Raw genomic sequence first — 22,056 nt, forward strand, 5'->3', positions numbered from 1 at the left:
CCAAACAGTTGAATTGATGTGTCATTTTATTGGTTTGATTCTCCCAGATTAGAAGTCTCTGTCTGCTCCCTTCCAGCCAGACTTGGAAGGAGGCTGTTACCCTTCCATACATCCTCTCCCATATCCCCTGGCCCCTGCCCTGCTCACCCTATTGCTCCAGATTTGAATGCCCCTTTATCTCCAAGAACTGTAGACTGTCTTTATCATGCGTGTGTGCATGTGTGTGTGCACATGTGCACGTGTTTGTGTACACTTTACCTTGACTTCTTCCGGTAATTCTTCAGATCATTAAAAAAAAAAAAAAAAAAAAAAAAAAAAAACAGGCTTCCTGCAAATGCTGCTAGCCTCCTCCCTTCCTGAGTGGACTCCCAGTTTTGCAGGCTTGATGAGCCCTGAGGTGTTTCCCTGGTGCTATTCCAGACCATGAGCTTAAAGGCCAAAGCTTGTGCCACGCAGTACTTGGCACTGGGGGCACCATGGGAATGGTAACAGGAAAGAAACTCTATGCATAGGGGCTCAGAGCCCCATGACAGGAAATTACAAGAAGGACAGCAAGCTGCTTCCCACAATGGCTAAGAGGACCCATTGTAGTCCCAGGGGCTCCTTTGTGGAGTAAAATACTGATAAAATATATAGCATCAACCTGCCATGCTATCTCAAAATATCCATGCTTTCAAAAGAAAAACAAAAGGTAAATGTGTGTGTGTGTGTGTGTGTGTGTGTGTGTGTGTGTGTACACATATATATGTCCTAGGATATCAAATTTCTGTAGGAAAAGTGGCTATACTGGGAGAGTAGGGAGGTAGGGGCAGGAAAAGGGAGGAGCCTGAAACCATCAAGCAGATCCTTCCATTTGTACAGTGGTTTTCTACTCACAATTCACTTTTGCCTTCATCTCATTTAATTCTTAACTATCCTGTGAATGTGTCAGGCAAAAAAACAAAACAAAAACAAAAAACACCTCATCATCCCCAAGTTGCTGGTGCTAAAGGTCACGATGGAGAGATTTAGTCTCTTTACTGTCCCAGAGCTGGAATCTAGGCCTCTTGTGTGTGACCAGTTCACCTTGGCCTAGGCCAGAGTCCCTCTATCTCTTAACTCATGGTATCTTTTTATAAACATACAAATCTCACACGTCCCCCCTGGAGTCCTCACACCTGCCAGAACTTATTCAAATTCTACTTTCTGTAATTTATATTTTAAATAACCACAAAGAATTTTTTTCTAAATAAGAAGTAACTTCTTAGCTGCCTTGTGCACCTCTCTCTGCTCCAGCCTCCCTCCAGCCCACAGTGTCATGCTCTGCTCTCTCCCCTGTTGAGGACCTTGGGTGTTTATAAAGTCACACTGAAGGGTCGTCTATGAGGAGATGGCAGCAGTGTCTGTGACAGAGAGCCAGAGAGGGTGTCCAAAACACAACACTTATTTCTGGGCTACTTTCTCCCTTCTCCCACACAAATAATGTCTTTGAACAGAAAGAACAAATATAACATCACCCAAGGGTGGTTGGGAAAAGTAAGGGCTGGGCTTGAAGTCAGAAAACTGGCAATTTTTTGAGTCTTGCTTCTTTGGTTACCAGAATGCCCCAAGACTTAACTTCTTCATCTGTCAAAAGAATATGACATTTACAGCAGTGGCTTTTGAAGCTCACATAAGAGCATCTATTTAAAAGCTCTATGTAAAAGTGCTGTGAAAGGTTAGACAAATGTGGCACTCAAGCCAATGACATTCTCTCTAAAACCCCTGCTGGGATAACTTGGAGGACCTGGTCTCTATCCAAGAACCATCTCCCTAGTCTAATTGTAACTTATAGCCCACAGACATTGTCAGCGCACTCCTTCCCCAGATATGATTAGACTCACGGCAACAACCAATAGGAACAACCCAATGACAGCAAGCACAGGCTTCGATAGGCCTATGCCAGAAGCACAGTTCTGGTGTAACCCTGCCCTCAGATGACAACCAGCATTGACGGCAAGTTATGTGAACAATAGTTCTTGGTCTTGGAGGTAGCTCCCTCCACCCACATCCTTCTGCTCCAGATTGTTAGTGGACAGCTCTAGGATCTTCTTCCCAGTCCCACAGGATTCTTTAGAAATTCCTGCATCCCTAGGTTCTGCTCCAGGCCTTCCCAGATTTTTCTAGACATTCAGTCATCACAAGACATGGATTATCAGGCTTGTGTTCTATTTGCAGGTAATCCACACTTGAATTTCCACCTGTGACCCATCATCTCTAATTCCTTTAAGCCTCAGGAATCGATTCTCATTTCCCTCACCAGATGCCTCATTTATCCCAATATCTCTCCAAATATTTCCTACACTGGAACCCATCTCCTCTTTCCTCCTTGCCTTTGCCAGGCTATGGTGCCCCCTCCCACTCAGAAAATGGATTTCCCACCAATTCTGAGAACCATCAATCAGTCATTCATTCCACAGCATTTATAGTCCCACTTTCCATGTGTCATGCACTGTATTAAGCACCTGGGATGCATGGGTGGCCAAAACAAAAAGCCCTCGGGCTTTCTGGAGAGGACTAAATAGACAAGGAACAGTAAGTACAGAAAACGAGGAAGTCAGCAGTATATTTGAAGATGTTAAGTGCTTTGGGGGGAAAGGCACACCACCAGGTAAGGGGGCCAGGGGTGTTAGGAGCAGTGGAGGCAAGTGATGCTTTAAATAAGATGGGCTTTCCTAAGGAGGTGGCATCTGAACAAAGCAAAGACGGGAAGGATGAGGAGTTATCCATATCTGGGAGAAGAGCTTCCAATCAGGAGGGGTCCTGTAAGCCAGTGTAGGGGAGGGGAGGAGTGGGTCTATAGAGGTGAGAGGGGCCAGTCTGGGCTGTTACTCAGAGCAAGAAGGGCACATCCTGGTGGCTGTGAGCAGAGGTATCATATGATCTGACTCCGTTATTTAAAGAACTATCCAGCTATCTATAAGAGTCAAGGTGGAAGTCAGAAGAGCATTTAGAAGGCAAATGCAGTCAGTAATCCAGGCAGCAATGAAGCACTATGAAACATGGTCAGACTCTGGATCTGTTTTGGAAGTAGAACTAACAGTGTTTCCTGACACACTGGATGTGGGTGTAGGAGGACAAGCACTCAGGATGACTGTGTGGTTTTGGCGGAGCAGCAGAAGGATGGAGTTGGTTTGAGCTGGGGAGGACTGGAGGTGGAGCACATTTGGATCAGGCGGAGCAGAGCTCAGCTTAGGCGTGTCTGCCAGAGTGAGACATCAGGAATACAGCTGGACACACCAATCTGAGGTCCCAGCATAGAATCATTCACAAATAGATGGCATCATGCCATGGCACTGGAGGAGGGTGCCAAGGGATGGAGGAAAGACAGAGAGAGGCACAAGGAGAGCTGAACCAGGGGCCTCCAGTCTGGAGAGGTACGGACCCTCTGAGGGTGAAGTGCTCAGAGCCACTTCATGATTAAATTTCTATTCACTCTGAAAATTCCAAGTTAAATCCTCTAAACGATGGCTGGATGTCACCAGAGCACCCCCCTAAGTGGCCCCCTCATCTAGTTAGACTAAATTGTACTTTAGTGTCTCTGACCCGGGCCACTGCCCTTCTCTCAGATGCATCGCCTTGTTCTAAATCTGAGCTGCTCTTCCTCTCTGAACCCTGAGGTCCAGGGCAATTTCACAGCACTCCAATGAAGCTTCTGCTCTTCTTGATTTCTTGGGTCTGAAATCATATATTCCAGAAGGAAAACCCATAGCTATTTCTCATGGACTTGGAGCATCAAAAACTGCTCCCATGTATCCCAGATTGCAATCCGATTGGGGGCTTGGGCCAGCAGCCTTTCCGAACACTCTTCATTCTGCCTTTTAAAGCACTTTATACAATAGAAAGTACTAAGAATCCTGGATTCTTGCCTTATGGATATAGCAAAATATTCTCAAATTGAAAATTAAGACACCCTGTTTTGTTTCTAGGCTGGGCTCTGTGAAGCCAGGTGACAGGGTAATTTACCCCATTCTCTGGGCTTTGGTTTCCTTGAACATGGGGGATTGGGGGGTTGGGGAAGGTGAGAGCCTCTTGCAACTCCAACCCTCTAGTCTAAGTACTTGAGGTGGATATCTCCTTTATCCTTTCCTAGAGCTCCAGCACCTTTAGGGACCTAGCTCCCTTGGCTTTGGTATGGCTCACGTGGGGGTTGTAGAGAGAAAGACAGGAAAGAACTATGAGGAGTGCAGCAGGCAGAGAGACGGTGTGAGGGGAAGGAACACTGCCTCTGGGGAGCTTCTGGGAAAATCCAAAAGAGGAAACCCTGAAGGATTTACTTAAGTGCAAGGCGTTGGGCCATGGAAGTGACCAGAACGGGAAAATAAAGCTTAATAATTATGGTATTGTGACTTCAGCTGGTTAGAAGGAAGAGGAGAAGGAGAAGAGGAGAAGGGAAACCTGAGAACTAGTCTCTGATCAGAGAGCTCAGATCAGGCATCATGCCAAGGACATTACACACGAGATGGGATTAAATCCTCAGAGGACTGACTGACCCTCTGCACAAGGAATCAAGGCACAGACAGGGTGAGCTATCTGCCCCAAATCATACAGCTAATGGGTGACAAAGCCATTAGCTAATGGGGTTCAAAGCCGTTTCTGTCAGAGAATTGACTCTTGCATCTCCACGGAGCCCATTGACTGAATCCCTGAGCCAACTGGCTGGCCTAAGCATGGCATTACCAAGGGGTAGGCGTCATTGGCTCCTGCTACTCAGAGGTTGTCATCGATGTCCTCCAACAATTTGACTTAGGCAGAGCTGCTTGTCTTAACTTCTCTGTGCCTGTTGATGCTGCTGATACTGAGCTAAGGAAGACGGATGTCCTTGGAAGGCTCAAACAGAAAGCACTCTGACCCCAGCACCCATGTGCCTGACCAATAGGGCCCAGGAGACAAGGGCAGAGGAAGCATGGACTCCCCTTGCCTGGTTGATACCTTCAGCTTGGGAATGACAATGGGAAGAGGGAGAACATGGAGAGGACAGTAACGAGGCAGGGGCACACTGGGCTCTGCTGCAGGAAAATGTCCAGGGATAGACATGTCAGGTGCTGGCCCCAAATCTCCCTTCCCCTCATTCCTGAACCCCTTTCCACCTTGGCATCTTCTACCATGCACCAGCAGGCACAATTAATTGTCCTAACTGGCTCCCCATAAAAATCATAGAGCAAGTTGGCTCCTGCCCTGGTTTTAAGTCCTGCAATGATGGAGAAAAGCAGTGGCTCTGAGTCAGAATTGCCTCCAGCTGCACGTCCACCCCCTCAGGACTGAGTCAGGAGACTCAGTCTTCACGACTCCAGCCTCTCACCCATCCTCCAATCCTCCAACCCCCATGCACCTGGCCCTCCTATCTCTGAGCCTGCCTGTGGCCCAAATCACCCCTCCCTATTCCTGTCAGAGCAGAGAAGGGGCCAGAACAGGCATGAGGAAGTCAAAGCTGAGCAGTGCTCCCCAGAACTGTCACGAGGACCAAAGGTGGCAAAGATTGTCAGAAAGTGGACTCATCCTAATGTGGGGTGGAAGCAACTTTGGAGGCCTAGATCTAGACCAAACCATACCCACTCATGTATTCCTCAACTGTGCATTGAAAGCCTACTGTGTGCTAGAGCCTGGGAAATATTTTATAGATAAGCATGCAAAACTAGAAGCAGGAAATAACTTGCTTGTCTTCATAGCAAGGCCAGCCTAGAACCTGAACCTGACTCCTAATTCTGTGTTTAGTAGAAGGCTCAGATGGTGCTGTTGCCATACATTGTCTAAATGGCTGTGGCTGATGTTGTCTGAGCTAGTTCTGGATTAAGTATAAATTGGTGATCTCAGGACAGCTGGGTAGGGTGACCCATCTCTCTCTATCTCCTTGTCCTGGATCCCTCCTTCTGTTGCCCTCAAGGCTCCCTTCCAACTTCCTGCCACTTTCAGCAACACCCATGGCCCCTCCAACAGACAAATGTCACCAAGGTGTTTTGCTTCAAAAGGAAGTGATTCCAGCGCACTAATTCATACTAAGGTGGTACTTAATTCAACTGAGGTGGTAGTGACTCAATAAGCCATGCTTCCAAAAATAATTTTACCTTTAAAGAGATGAAAATCCTGCTTGACCTGTAGATTGAGTAGTTAGCGCATCTAAGGAAGATGAGACCAGCAATGCGACACTAGAGTGGGTAGGATATTTTTGTCTGGGCATTTCTCCATCCTCCACCCTTCTGGGGGTTCCATAAAGGCAGTTTTCTATTCTGCATAGAAAGAGAGCTGGCCCTTGATGGATCTAGCAGAGCTACACTCTGGGCTAGAAATGAGACAATGCATCTCACCATCAGTGGTCCGGTTGGAAATAGAGGAACCAAAAGCCCCTAAGTCTCAAGGTCAGACACAATAGGAAGACAGAGAAGTGGCCTGGTACAGGAAGTTTTCCCCAAAGATGTTGTTTTGAGAAGTATCCTGCAGGCTTGACCTGAAAGGTTCCTGGGACCCTGTGTTTTTTTATGACATCCTGATGAGGTTCTTATTTCAACTGTGTTAGGTGGCCTGAGTGTCCGGACACAGGCATGACTTGCCCATTGCTCCCTTTGCCCTCTGCCTTCTGCTCAAGACCCCTTCACTTTTTATTCCATTCTAATTTCCTTTCCTTCCCTATTCTCTATACTCTCCTTTCCACAAAAATAGAAGAGTGAAGGAAGCTGTCACACACACCCTTGGTGGGGCCAGGCAGCCGTCTTGCCTCACCAATGCCTGTCATTTAGTTCTTACAGGCTCAGCACACTATTGCTGGTGCATTTGCCAGAACCCTCTAAAGCAAGAGGGCCTAGAAGACTCCATGAGCTAGTAGTGAGGAGAGCTGCACCATGAACAGGTTCAGAAATGCCCACAGCACCTTCAAAAGTGTAGTCACTTTTGTTGACACCCATCTACCCTCATAGTTAATGTTCCAAACCTGACAATCACCTGTCCTTATTGATTCTGTGTCTCCCTGCCATCCTGCTGTACTTCTATTTCTCTCCCTTCCTTCTCTATCCTTCTGATCTCTCTCCCTCCCTACTACCTTCTCCTTCTTCTCCTTCTCCCCCTACACCCGCTTCTCCTCCTCCTCCTCCTCCTCCTCCTTCCTCTCTCTCTCTCTCTCCGCCCCCCCTCTCTTCCTCCCTCTCTCATTCTTTGACACTGGTAACACTGCTGGCAGCTGGTTCCATTCATTCATTCTTCTTGGGACTGTGTTTGAATGACTGGATATTGGCTGTCCTTCTCAGGGCGAGACAAAACCACCCTGGCCATTTTGTAATCCTTCTTGTTTGGTGTGTGTTTCTGGCAAGTCCTAGCACCCGGGGAGCCATCAGGTTGCAGATGAATAACAGAGTGATTCCTGGTTTAAGCCACCTCCAGCCACCTAAACTGGCCACTGTACAGCTAATAGCACAAGCTAGTCAAACTGTCCCCCTTCCTGAGTTCAGCATGAAAAAACAGGGAGAACCTAGAACCAGCAATCCCCATGCTCTGTACCTGAAGGACTATTGCAGCTGCATGCAGTCACCACAAAACACAAGAAGGGCCCTTCTCACTGAAATTCCACTCTGGAGAGAGAGGTGGAAGCCAGTGGGTCTCGTGGACTGGCCGTGGGAGCAGGGTGGGGGCTGCTCTTCCACTCCCCTCTCTCCCCTCTCTGGCTTTGTCCTTACTTGCTCTCTGCCCTTTCCCACCCAGTCCTTTTCCCTCATATTCCTCTGCCCAGCACTCCTCCTCCACAGATCCATTTCCATCTCTGCATTCACACCAGAACAAAACAGAAATTCTGCGCAAAACTGCTTTCAGGTAGCCGTATTTCCTTCATTTGCTCTTAAATCTGAAAACCATTGACACCTACCCTCAGTTTCCGTACATCCCAGTTGACTTGTACTTACTGAAACTTGCATCTCTCATGACAAGTAACCTCTTCTTTCATCTTTATGAGGCTCACTTTGACCTCCTTAGAATTCCTTTCTCCTTTGCCGTCTCCAGTGCCTTTAAGATTCAGCATCTCATGACTCCTCCACAGCTAGCAGGCCACACTTCAGTTATGTGCAGATCTCCTGGTGGAAAAGGAGACAAAAAGATACTAAGAAGCCCACCTAACCCTGACCTGCATATCCTGGCTCCTGGCCATGAACTTGGTGTCTAGTGTCTCTAGAAACTCATGACTCCTGCCATTCTCAGTACTCTGTGTACAGCATGCCCTAGGTGACCTCCAGTTCTCAGCAACAAAACACCAATCCCTCAGTCTTTGGCCACACCATGACACTGTCCCGACAGAACCAGCTGTCCTGTCTTACAGATCAAACAGAGATGAGGGAGCAGACAGAGAAGCAGAGCTTGAGCGGGGACAGGGGGCTGTCAGTTGGACCCAGAACTTCAGGTGGCTTGGAGTGGAATTTATATCAGAGATTTGAAAATAAATATATAAATAAATAAATAAAGCAAGTGTTCCTGCGGCAGAGCAGCCAGTAAGATTCATGTATCCCCATGACATTTCACTGACCCTGTTTCAGTGTGACATGGAATCTCAATGATCCTGGTATCATGGCCATTGCTTCTCAATGGCAGCCCTTCGGATGGGGTATCCTCTGCCAGGCCAAGAGCCGATCTTTCCTGGAGGGCATCAGAGGATTGTCTGCCCCTTTTCAAAGTCAACACAACAAAGGCAGCGTAGCCGTGACCCATGACCCCTTCAAAATGCTCTCTAGCCCCTGATTTCAAGAGGATGTCCTGGAAGACAACTTGGTTGGATATTCTAGCCTACCTACCTGCTGCCCCACCCTGAATTCCTAGTAATCCTTACCGCCTGGCTATGCTTTAAAAATATTTTTTAAAACTTTTTTTTTAATTGGTTATTCAAACCATTACAAAGCTCTTGACATGTCATATTTCATACATTAGATTCAAGTAAAACTTTTTTATATGATGAAAAGCTACTTTTCAACTACCTTTTAACTCTCCAGAGGGTGTGATGTGACAACTGGGAAACAATTCCATGGATCTTCACACCATCCTCCTGGGAAAATCCCCTCCACCTAGGAGAATATGTCTCCCTGGCCTCTGGCATTCCCCGGGCTTTATCCCTCAGCTTCCACGGTGAGGTCTGGAGCTTGTGCCCAGTGACAAGGAACAGTGGATAATTCCAGAAATGAAGACTTCATCTACTGAGGTGATGCTTCTAATATGACCCTGAACTCAATTCAGAAAAGTTTTTCCAGGGAAGATCTCCCATGAGCAGCCCAGGGCCATTCCATCACCGCTGCCAGTTACACCAAACCAAGGCAGTTGGCATGAGGATATTAAAATGTGGTAATGGCTTTTGCTTTCTGTTTGCCCTGAGCCTGGAACCACTCATGGGGACTCTGAAAATGCCCCACCTCGGACTCTGCTGTGAAAGAATTATCTCATTCCATTTACATAGATTGCATGAACAGATTAAGTTAATTGCCCCAATATCTTGAAATCCTAAATTACCAGATCATTGGAAAACAAAGCTGAACAAATTGGCTGCTCAGAACTTTATTGCTTGCCTTCCATTAGTGGAGACAGTGCCATATTAAAATCAGCCAGAATGTTTAGGCTGGGAAAACAGTTCTGTTGGCTCCTGGTCGAAAGGGGATGCTGGAAGGGTCTGCAAGCATATGAGGCAAGTATTTGGGAATCTTACCACCCCTTTCTTCCCTAGGAAGACCACTGACAGAGAGACTATAAACTGACTCATAAGAACGGAGAGGAAATCTGGGAGGGGGTTAGAGACTGATGCACAAGAATTCCAGACTGTGGAATGAAGTGAAAGTAGATTCCAAAGCAGAACTCCTGCTAGGTAGCTTCTCAGAGCACATACCAGGTACTCACGAAGACACTGGCAAACAGTTCAAACATGTCTCCGGGCCAAACTTGGGACTCACAAATGCCCAGGGCCACTGAGTCCAAGGTCCCCTTCAATTCACCAAGGAACTCCACTTGCAGCTAGGCAGTCACCAAAGATTCAAATGGCTATAGGGATCATCTAGGAAGTGTCCTGCCTGGCTGCCTGGGTATGAGCAGATGGGAGTTCTCGAAGGACAAGGGCTGTCTTAGGCTTCTTCACTGTTCCCACATAGAACTCACTCAGTGATTGCTTTCTGAGTGACTACGAATGGGCTCTTTATTTTTGAGACCATGGATCTTGTAAAAAGTTTGTGTGAGATGTTAAAGGCAACACAGCTCCAGCAAGTCAAAAGTCCTCTGAACGGCCTGGCTTTAATGTTAATCCATGAGTTTCTAGACTCTTCCAAAGTGAGGCTCTTTGGAAAGTCGTCATTACTTAGGCTGCAGAAGGCAATAGAGAGATCTTCAAGCGCCTTCGTCCTTCCTCTCAGCTACCCAAAACTCCTCCCGACTCTTCTTGTCTGCTATCACAGAGACACTCATAAGGATTATCAAACTAGTACTTATTAATATAACAGACTATAACCAAGGTGATCACACCTAAAGTTTAAATCTTGAAATAAAATATGATTCAAATATATGAGATCTTAATTGGAACCATAAAGGCCTAAATAAAAAGCAACAGGAGAAAAAATGGCAAGATGAAAGTTTAAAAAAAAATAAGAATTCTGAATGTTTAAGAGGTTAAAGAAATTTTTGTTTTGTGTTGTGTTTTAGTGGCTCAGTGGGCTAGGTAAAGCAGTAGGGTCCTGAATTTTCTCCATTTTGGTCCTATTCAGGAAGGGATTGCCCAGGTTCTTGGCAGTAATGGGCAGCTGTGTTGTTTTTTGGGTGGATCTAAGAGGAAGCAGAGCCCACACCTCCTGGGAACTCTGCCTTATCCCCTGGCATTATAGGTAGTGCAGAATCCCTCCCTCTGCCCTCCCAGTTCCCATCCCACTGGATCCCAGAAACATAGAACTCCTCAGCCATCAACACAGGGAACACTCAGTAGACCAGCCTGGGGCTCAGGAAGATGCCAGAAGATACCTAGACCTGAACATCATCTGTCACACACCTAAGGAAAAGGGAGTTGGGTGCTTTGCAAGAAATTTCTATTGTATGAGTGCATATGTATGTGTGTGTGTCTGTCTGCCCGTCTGTCACTATGTCCAATATCAGCCCTCTAGCCAAATCCTAGTGACTCCACTCCTTCCAGATATGAGGACTGCCCCAGCAGCTGGTAATCCTCACAAAACAGAAGCCGAGGTTTAGAATGTGCTCTATAAATGACTAGAGAAGTGTCCCTTGCCTCCTCTTCCCTAACCTCACCTTATATCATCACCCTTCCCTACAAAAGGACATCTTACCAACTTTCTATGAGAAATTTTTAAAAAAAGAATTTGCTGAGAAATCTGTTACCAAGGAAGTATTTTCAGGCTGCAAGCAAATGTCTACTTATGCACATTTCTATCCTTCAAAAATTCTGTTATACATTTTCATCATTTATACCTTTAAAACAGAAATACAAGGGAAACCAACTGAGAGTGGGGGATGTAGAGCAGACTGAAGATTTTGTAGAAAGAGTTAGAGCTCATACAGTTATGATCAGAAGAGGCTGAGCTCTATGTGCTGGATCCAAAAAGCAGGGTCATCTTCCCAGAGACAAGCGCAGGGCACCCGGAAGAGGACGGGCCTGGGATGTGCACCTGAGTTTCTGCCCAATGCGGAAGCAGTCAGACCCAAGAGCCCAGCTTCCTAGGGTGTTAATAATACTGTCCTAAATTATGTGCAGGTCTTTCAAGGTGAACTAGCAAGTCTACACTTATTATTTCATGCCAGTGGCCAAGGTTCTCCACACCTATGGACCTACAGCCAAGCAAGGCCGGGTCCTGCCTGAGCCGCTGCCTTGAGAACCAGCCCCTGCTGGGGAGAGGGCTGAGGGCCACCTCCTGGATCTTCCTTCATGATAACTAAAATCCAGTCTTCCCCTAAGGCTAAGAGCCCCTTTGCTTACCTGGGGTGGGCAGGACAGGCACAGGGTACGAGCAGGTGCTGCCTTCACTGCCTGGTGGGAGCTGAAGTGCAGAGAGGCAGGTGGAAGTCGTTGGAGGTGGTCTTAGAATACCAGGCTTACCGAAAACAAAAACAGTCTCCATTCTCAAAGTCCAGAAGACCGACCTGCTCATCATGGGTGTGAGTTACTCAGTTCATGGCCAGAGAAGAAAGCCTTGTGGGGCCCTGTTAGACGTGAGGCCCAGCGATGCACAGACACACGCATGGTGGTGTCCCCAAGCCTGCCAGGCCCACGCTTTTGTATTTCTTTCACTTGTTTCCTTGTGCCCTCTCCTGCCACTGTGTCTCTCCTGTGTTAGCCAAGACCTAGAATACCGGGCATCTTCGTTGGAGACTCATTACAGCTTATCTCTGTCTGCCTTTCTTTAAAGCCAGCTGAACATACCCAATGCTCTCCCTCTATGGTAAGACCGACCCTCCAGACCACGCGCCCAGCTTCTGTGAACCCTCTAGCACCCCCACTCTTACACTCCAACCTCCAGAGTCTCAGGAGCCCACCTGGCTCCCTTGCATGTAACCACGTGTCCGTTGTGTGCCTTGCTCTGCCTGTGCTCGTGTGAACTGTGAAAAGGCTGCACGCGTAACGGTGTTCTGACTCCCCCAGCTCCTTTGGGTGGTAATTCCCTGTGATCTTGTCTATCTAATGAGCCACTGGGAGAGAATTGGACCCATGGGCCATTTCCTGTTAAACATCCCGAGGACTGAGACTAAGCTTAATCTGACATGGGAAATTTGCAGAGACCACCTGTGAGAGCCGCCATAGGGATTTCAGGAAGAGGGGAAGAGAGAGGGTCTAGCCAAGAAGCTGAGAGTAGGAGGATGAGTTCCTGCTATCCATGTCCGTGACTACCAGCCTCCCTCGGCTCTGAGTGGAAGGCCGCTGCAGAAGCCTTATGCTGGCATTTGTTCCTAAGAGGGCAGTTGAACTTCTAGTCACTCCAACCATGGTGCCCCTCTCATCTTTCTAAATTCCTGACGTTCATTTCAGTCAGGCTAAACCCACATTTCTGCAGCAAACTGGATGCAGAAAAACAAACTTTGTCAATTGGACCACTCCTAATGTAGGAGTCCATGACCCCCTTTGGCTAAAGTGGTAGAGATGCCTCTCAATGTGACCTTGAAGTTTCTCTGTACAACCCTCCCCCCCCCCCCGCCCCGTAAAAGGTGCCATCACACATTTCAAACTGAGCTAAGTGTGAGTTTTTAGAAAGACCAGTGGGTTGATTCCTCAAATCCCGAAAGTCAGCAGACCGGAGGCGAGGTTGGGTGGATTGGTGGTGACCCCACTGTAGCCCATGACCACCTGGCCAAAGGCTGCCAGGGAAAGGCTGAGCCATGGACATCCTTCCCTGCTTCACGGGGCTTCAGGGGGACAGCACTTGGATTGCCTTCTCATGGCATTGTCATTCCCTTTACTACGGGAAGTTGTCCTGCCCCCTGGCAATGTGCTTATTCTTCTAGAGCAGCATTGGGAAGCTGCAGCTCAGGGGCGGGCTCTGAACGCCACAGTGGAATCCAAACAGCAAGCTTGGGTTTGGGGTCTGCGTGGCTTTGTTTTAATTCATCAGATCCAACTGTCCCAGTGGCACCAACTTCTCAGACTCTTGACACCCACAGCTGAAGTTCCCCCACTTAAGCTTGTTCTTTCTTCTTTTTCTCCTTTCTGGAACACAGTGGAACTGACAGCTGGGTTATAAAACCCCAAGCCTCCTCTGTGAGCTCCTCTGGGGGAACAAACCTCTTGCTAAGGGGAGAAAATAGAATTTCAAGTAGATGCACAGGTGATGGAAATAGAGGAGGAGGCCATCAAAGACCTCAAAGTAAACAGGCAGGGGCAGGCCCAGGGACAGCACAAGGACTGCTGCCTGCAGGTCCCTCTCCAGGCCCTCAGGAGCCCATGTGACAGGCCCCAATACCACAGTCCGTCCCCTGCCTTGAAGGGAGCAGGAGCCCTAGGAGGAGCTGAGGCAGCTCTGATTTTGAACCTAAGAAATATGTTGACTCTTTTCCTGTCTGGAGGGTCCAAAAGCCAGGAGAGACCCTCTACTTGGTTTCTATGCAGTACCCCCAAGGTGGAAATGGGCAAGCTACAAAATCGGCCTCTGAATTTCCCTGCTCCCTCAGGGGTCTCCTGATCTGAGTAGGAGACGAGTGGTCCCTGAAGCCATCCCACCAGGTCAGGTTAGAGTGGACGGGCCTGAGGAGCCCTCAAGGGCTTCAGGCTAGGGGGGGTTCAGGGAGTGGAAACAGGTTTGGGCCATTTCAGGGAATAGTGTAAAATACAGGAAGAGGAAAGGAGGGGGTGGGGTGGGCTGCCAGAGACCCCTCCTTCCTTGAGGAGAACCTGGAATGGGAACAGTAACAGGAAACTCAAGGGCCGGTTCTCTCCTGGTGCTGGCAGGGCCGGGTGAGCTGCACTGGCTCTGGGAGGCGGGAAGTGGCTCTCTTGAGGGTGGCCAGGTGCCAGCTCCCCAGGCTCTGCAGCACAGCCTGCTGCTCCTGTGGGCAGGGGGCTCAAGATGGGAGGTCAGTTCTTGTTGTTCTTGGGTCTGGAGGCAGAAGAGGACAGGGCTGTCTGTCCTGTCTTTGGAGCCCTGGCCAGGCATGTGCCCACAGTCTCCTGCTCCTCCAGGTCCCACAGCTGAAGGTGAGCCTCAGCCAGCAGAGTCCCCTGCAACCCAGTCATAAGCCCACTCCAGCTTGCCTTGGCCTCGATGCCGACCCTCTTCTTCCCCTTCCCTCCAGGACTCCAGGGAGGGAGATGATCCATCCTAAACAGATCCCTTGGTCCTCAGAGAGCAAGGCCCAGACTTTTCAGGGATCTCTGCAAGTGACACCTCCCTACCTCCCCTCTGTGCCCCCATCCCTTCCAGGGTCTTCCACAGCCTGGACAGGGTGGAGCCTCCTAGAAGCCCCAGGGAAGAGGGGAGTTAGAAGGCCACCAGCTTCCTTCCTGCGAGGAAGGCAAGTGCTGCAAGCCAGACCCTCCCTCGCCCAGCACCAGCAGCACCCTACTCGCCAGCCCCTTCCCCTGTAGCCACTAGGGGCAAGAGCTGTGGGAAGCGGGGGGAGGTGACACAAGAGAGCTGCTGGAGTCCAGAGCAGCCAGGGCTTGAGACCCCTTCAGTGGGCAGCCCACCCCACCCGTCAGAACCCCTGAATGCAATCATAAGGGACAGCAGCCACCCAGCCTCCTCGAAGAGTGCCAGGTCCCACTCAGGGTGTAGGGCCCTCAGCTGAGCCAGACAGAGAGAGAGCCAGGAATTCCAAGGGCAGCCAGCTCCAGGCCTAGCTTCCAAAGTATATGGTAGCTCCTTCTGGACTTTGTTGCTCCATGCAGGGCATCACAAACTAGGAATGAAGGGGAAGAGAGAGGGTGGGATATCAGGACCACAGTCTCAGGGCCTAGGCACAGCCTGGCTCTGCAGAGACCACATGACTGGCTATTGACCCAGAAAGCTGGACACTGGCCTCCCACCCATGACCAGGGAGCAAGGACCTGAGGGAAGAGTCCAGTGCAGCTGACCCACCCCAGCCTGCCTCTCCTCAGCCAAAGACTGTTTCTCAGAGCGCCCCTCCTGTACCACCCCTCTCTTGCTGTGTTAACTGCACCTCCTATTGCCAATGGCTTCCAGAATGCAGAGGAGAACTCCCGCATCTCCATCACCTTCTTCCGCCTCTTCCGAGTCATGCGCCTGGTCAAGCTGCTGAGCCGTGGGGAGGGTATCCGGACCCTGCTATGGACCTTCATCAAATCCTTCCAGGTAACCAGGCCACCTTCCCAATGCAGTGGGAGACAACCTCTGGGATCCTGGGGTGAGCTGGGACTGGCCCTTCCTCTGCTGCTCAGCATGTGTGTGAGGGCAACTTCCCACCAGGCACCTTGCTTTCCTCATTTCTGAGGTGAGAGGATGAAACTAGATCTGTGGTTTTTCAAAAGTCAACTCCCAGAGTCCCACATTTCCCCAAAGGCAGGGTACAGAGGGTGGGAGGAGAGGGGAGGCTGAGGTGGTTCTCTCTCTCCTCTCATTTATGTATTTCTCCTCAAGAATTTACTGGACAAAAGGGTTATGTGGGTTAGAACATATCAGAAAAACATGGGTCTAGCTCATCTGAAACCACTCTGGCCCCCTCAAATTCCTGCAGTTTGGGAATCTCCCAGCCAATGCTGCTGACCTTACCTGGTTGTGGTCCTAGCCAAACCCTAAGGGACCCCAGTGACACTCAATTGCAGGAAAGAAGCCTCCTTACAGGGCCCCAGGATTGCCTGACTACTGCATAATTAATTTCCTTTTCTCAGCCATCGTTTTCCACCTGTAAAAACAGGCTCCCAGTCACCTCTGGCAGCTCTGAGGAGTGTTATGTAAGTGTGAAGTTAAAGAGAAGCAAAGCAGTTAGGTCCCTGGGATTCCTTGGAGATGATGGCAGCAGCCCCTAACTGCTCCCCTGGCCCCACGCAGAAGGCAGGCCTCTCTCCTCCTGTGGAAGTGCCACTCTCAGAGTCCCCAGGACATGGAGAATCATCATCTCTACAGAACAATCTCCATGTCCCCTGCCCTGGCCAGTCCAGGCCTCAGATAGGGCATAGAGTTGGTCTCTGGTCCAGATATGTCTCCTGCTGCGGTTGGAGCCAGAGCTGTCACAGGAAGTAAGGAGCCTGGGGCTGACCAGAGGACAGATGCTCTAGGGCCCCTGCTTCCCTGCTTTGGAGTCCCCTCCCAAAGGCAGTCCCCTCCAGGCAGGGACAGAGACCATCTGCTGAACCAGCAGTCAAGGCCTCAGCCTGGTTGCACTCTGGGAGCCAGTGCTCCTCCAGCCCAAGCCCAAGCTGACTCCCCACCTAACAAGGAGCTGCAGCTCCCCACCGTGGCCCTGCTCGGCCCCCAGGTGGGGGAGGGGCGGCTCTGGGGATTTGAATCCTCAGCCCTCATGGAAGCAGGACTGGGGGCTGACCTGGTTACTGATCCCTGGGATCAAAAGCTGTGGTGGCCATATAGCCCCCAACCCCAATGTTTCCCTGGGCTGGAAAGAGAAAACAGGCTGGGGTGACTATGAGGAATGGCACTTGAATGAGGAGCCCAGTGCAGCTGGATGAGAAAAGCATCGAGTGAACTCGCAGCGCCATCTAGTGTTGTGTGGCCGATGGCAACGCATTTCCTTAGGAGCAAGCATGCTGGGCTCCTGAATCCCAGAAAAGGAATTGGTGTGGAGGCCCAAGGTGCTTTCCCCAGCTGTAGCTCTGGAAAATTAAGTTGTCAGATAATATGTTGATTGAATAAAACGTTTTGCATGTGACTCTGCAAGGTAGTGCACTAAGCACTCAGTAAGCCTCAAGTCATTTAAACGCCACAAACCCTGCCACAAACCCCCAGAGGCCATTGTTGTTCCCACGCTCAGATGAGGAAACTTCAGCTCAGAGAGGTTCAGTAACTTGCCCAAGCTCCGGTATCTGGAAAGTATTTTCTCAACAGTAAAACCTGCTTCCACAACTAGTGGAGCAAAAGTCAGCTGAATAAAGAGAGGCACAGCCCACCTCCTCCACCTCTCCCCAGGTGTCAATGGCCAGGGGGGAGCGCATCCTCCACCACTCTCTCCTTCCTCGTGCTAATATTTCTGCAGTTCAGCTCCCCCTGACTCTGCTTACTGCAGTAGTGCGGCACTGCATCCATCCCGCTGCAGCCTGCCGGGGTGGAGCTCCGTGGTAGAGCGTCACCTGCCTGGGTTCCATCCCCAGCACCGCAAAAAACAAATAAAAAACTAAAATGAGAAGTCAGTGCCCATTTCTCAGGCTCTTCCAGGTGCCCAGTTCTTCTGTAGGGCTCTTGGAAGTGCCCCCTGCCCAAAGTCAGGCAGCAGCTGATGGCTGCAGAGAAGGGGACACAGTGCTCCCTGGGAAGGGATCTTGTCCCCTGGGCCTAATTGGTGTCCTCCATGCTTCCTTCCAGGCCCTGCCCTACGTGGCCCTTCTGATAGTGATGCTGTTCTTCATCTATGCAGTCATTGGGATGCAGGTAGGAAGAGCTCCCCACCCTCACTCCCTGACCAGGGCCCCAGGCCTGGGTTCTGTAACTGGTAAGGAAAAACTCAGAATTATGCAGTTGGCCTCAGAAAAAAACAACCCCTTCTTGGAAACAGCAAGAAGGGTCTGATCTGCACCCCCCTGCTTTGCCCATGTCTGATGGGCCTGAGAATTCCCCTCCACCCAGTGGCATTCAGAAGCTAAGGACTGAGAGGGAAGAAGACAGAGGGAAAGGAGAACAGGAGGAAGGTAGTGCCTCCTCAAACACGCAGCAGTTCCTGGGGCCTCCCCTTCCCAGATGCCCACTACTCCTTCTCCTTCCCCAAACTAGAGTTCTCCAGCCTCCTCAGGGCTCCCGCTGAGTTCCCCAAGTCAGACTGGACAGCCCTTCCCCTCCCCAGCACTGCACACTGGCCAGAAGCTTAAGCAAGCTCCCCACTTGCTCAGTGCAGAAAGACCTGAGGGTTGGTAGTCCAAACCTTTGTGATGAAAAGCCCTCCCTTGACACCCGATAAAAAGGGACCGGTCTCCAGGATAAGCATAGCTTTAAAGGGGCAGGGGAAAATAAAATAAAATAAAAAAGAAGAAACCTCTGATTTCAGGGATAAATTAAATTTGTCCAAGCCCCAGATCACCCATTCAATATCACTCCAAATCCAATAACCTAAATTGGGAGTGCTTGGACATAGGAGCTAAAATGGCAAACCAAGGAAGGCAGTGGACCCTGCGTCCCCACACAGCAGGTCCTGATCATGGCCTCCACTCCTCTCAGCCCCAGCTCCTGCTGGCTGTGGGGACCTTGGCTGAGGGCCAAGGGCACAATTCTTCTTACATGTGTCCACGGATTTAAGGGGGGGGCTGCAGGTGCTGTCCAGGTCACAACAGGAGACTCTGGGGTATAGTTTTGGACAATCTCTGAGTTACTTTGTCCCCTAAAGAGACTATTGAAAAAAAGTGTTGGAGATTAGAGTCCTCTTCTCACAGGTCAGTGGATTTCTCTTCCTTTCCTCTGCTAGGTATTTGGAAAAATTGCCCTGAACGACACCACAGAGATCAACCGCAACAACAATTTTCAGACCTTCCCCCAAGCTGTGCTGCTGCTCTTCAGGTGGGTGTCCAAGGACACAGGTGCACACACACACGTCTGCATGATGACCTGCAGCTGGGTGTAGAGAAGAGTGAAGTGAGTTCGGAGGGTGAGAAAGAACGGAGCGGGTGCTCCCCTCACTACCCGTGCCCTTTCATTGTGATTTGTATTAACGTTCCATGAGCACTGAGTAGTCCATGAGTACTGGACTACTGGACACTGACACCTGCTGGTAACCACCCAAAGCCGTTATAGGACCAAAGTCAAATATTGAAAGCACCCTGGCTTGGGATCTGAACAGGTTCAAAGCCAAGTTTGCAGCATGCTGGCTTTGTGACCTTGAGCAGGACATCTACTTTCTCTGAGACTCAGTTTCCCCATAAAACAAATATAGGTGTTGATCACTATGCCAGTGTGTGTGCCATCTGCTGTGTTAGGTGGTTACATCCACCAGCACTGACTTTTATATGCACTGAAGTCAGCCTTGAGCCTCTACACTTCCTGGAAGACCACCACCTCTGGAATGCTGGGGAGGGAGTGTTTCTCACAGTGCCCCTGAGTGACTCTGTTCTGCAGCCTGCTTCTTCTCATCCAGGTCATGACAATCCCTGGACCAGATGACTTCTAAAGTCTATGCTAGCTCATCTATTCTATATGTGACACTAGGAGAGGTAGTGAGCCCTGGAGTCCCCTTCCCAAGGGTCTCAGATAACCCACCTTTACCATGTCTCACAGAACCCATTCCCCAAACCCAAGTATCATAATTGCTCAAAAATGCATTATATCAAACTAGTGGACTCCCTAAATAGCAGTCTGACATCACCACCTCCCTTAGATTATAAACAATCAGAACACAAGTCAACTGCCACTCCACAGCAGCCTTCAAGCCTGTGCCACATTTAAATATGGAGTTGGACACAGATTTCAGAATGATCACCTGGGCCCATTTCCCCTCCTTTCCTTGATGACAGAAGACATTTCTTTAGAGAATAAATTTGCAACAGTGCTAAGGATAGGAAAAAAAAAAAAACTGGCATGTAAGAGTGCCTTAGGTGAACCAGAAATGTTGAGGGATTCTTAAATGGAGAAAGCAGGTTGGATTCAACTGTCAAAGGAGCAAGAGCCAAGGACCACACACCTCCAGACAGGGTGAGACTATGGGGAAGTGAGATCAGCCCAGGGAGTCTCTAAGCTCAGGGTCAACAGATGCAAAGCACAGGAAAGATGTGGGGCTGCGGTCCGGGAGCCCTGGTTCCTTAGGGACTTATTCTATTGGGGATCATTTGCTAATTCTTGCAAGCTGGAAGCACCATCACGTGACATTTCATCCCTGGACTTTGGAGTTTGGAGAGACAGAGCATCTTCCTCCCCTCAGGGAACCCACACTCAAAAAGAAGCCACCTGCCCAGTCTACCTGCAGCATATCTTATCTCCCTTTCATGATCCCCAGGAAGGATCCTGGGAGGAGGACTTCATCCAGAGAGCTATGAACTGAGTTCTCCATCCCAAAGAGAAATCAACAATAATCCCAAAGTATTTGGGAGAAAATAACATCAAGAAAGAGAGGCCTCACACTTGATTCACAGATGAATGAGGAATAAATATAATTATGTTACATATAATGTAAATATAATAAATATAACTAATATCTTTAGAGAGACTAGAGAACATCACCCATCTGTTAATTAGAAGATGTGCAGCAGCAACAGCAGCCCTTATTAAAAAGAGCAAAGTGAGCTGGGCACAGTGGTGCATGCCCATGATCCCAGTGACTTGGGATGCTGAAGCAGGAAGATCACAAGTTCAAAGACAACCTCATCAATTTAGCGAGGTCCTAAACAAGTTAATGAGACCCTGTCTCAAAAAAAATTAAAAATAAAATAAAAAGGACTGGGGATATAGTTCACAGGTAAAGTGACCCCTGGGATAAATCTCCAGAAACGGGGAGAGGGGAGTAAAGTATGTACTAAAAAGAGAAAAATACAGTGGTTGAAATATTTTTTAAAAGTAGGATGTAGAGCAGAGGGGACACAGCAGAAGAATGAATTGAAGCACTGAAAGATTAACCAGGGAATTCTCCTTAGATAGCTAAAGGACAAAAAGAAAATATGAAATGAAAAATCCTCTCTCTGTAATATACATTCCAGACCAAAAAACCCAGAAGGAATGGAGAGAGTAAAATAAAGAAATGTGATCAATTAAAATTTTAAATAAAAGTATGAACTTTCATTTGAAATTGCTTTCTAAGTGCAGAATAGACAAATTATGATAACCTTTTAGAATATCAACTATAAAGAAAATATCTTAAAATCTTAAAAAGTGGGAAAACATCAACAAATTGAAGTTTCACAAGGCCTGATATAAAAGTGAGAAAAAGATGCTGCAAGAAACCAAAACTACAAGTCAATACTCCTGGTGAGCATCGATGCAAAAATCCTCAACAAAATACTAGCAACTGAATTAAACCGTACATTAAAAATATGATTCCCCATGATCAAGTGGGATTTAAAGCTGGAATGCAGGGATGGTTTAACATATGCTGATCAATAATATGATACAGCACATTAACAAAATGAAGGATGGAAACTATATGATCCTCTCAATAGATGCAGAAAAAGCATTTGACAAAATTCATCCTCCTTTCATATTAAAACCTTTCAATCAATCAGGCATAGAAGTAAGGTACCTCAACACAATAAACACTATGTATGTAAAGTCCACAGTTAACATTATGCTCAATACTCAGAAACAAGGAAAGGGTGCCCACTCTCAGCACCTCCATAAAAGACATCCAAGTAGGAAAGGAAGAAGTGAAATTATCCCTTTGCTGATAACATGATCTTGTACAGAAAACCCTAAAGATTCCACACCAAAAAGAAAGAAAACAAAAACAAAACTGTGGCCTGGAGTTGTGGCTCAGCAGTAGAGTGCTTGCCTAGCATGTGCAAGG

General features: G+C 48.6%; 1 protein-coding gene across 25 annotated transcripts in view; it reads left to right on the plus strand.

The window, feature by feature from the left end:
• Cacna1c (calcium voltage-gated channel subunit alpha1 C) overlaps window positions 1-22,056 on the plus strand; it is a 707,547-nt gene that overhangs the window by 657,026 nt on the left and 28,465 nt on the right. For 17 of the 25 annotated variants that reach the window (XM_076853983.1, XM_076853987.1, XM_076853986.1 and 14 more), the window contains 4 exons: window positions 12,372-12,404; window positions 15,636-15,764; window positions 17,946-18,011; window positions 19,036-19,127. In XM_076853983.1, the coding sequence (XP_076710098.1) occupies window positions 12,372-12,404; window positions 15,636-15,764; window positions 17,946-18,011; window positions 19,036-19,127 (320 nt within the window). The remainder of the gene's footprint in view (window positions 1-12,371; window positions 12,405-15,635; window positions 15,765-17,945; window positions 18,012-19,035; window positions 19,128-22,056) is intronic. The other 8 variants (XM_076853999.1, XM_076854000.1, XM_076853994.1 and 5 more) reach the window with 1 other exon arrangement.

This window comes from Callospermophilus lateralis, chromosome 4, assembly GCF_048772815.1.
Source record: "Callospermophilus lateralis isolate mCalLat2 chromosome 4, mCalLat2.hap1, whole genome shotgun sequence".
In the NCBI taxonomy this organism is placed as follows: Eukaryota; Metazoa; Chordata; class Mammalia; order Rodentia; family Sciuridae; genus Callospermophilus; species Callospermophilus lateralis.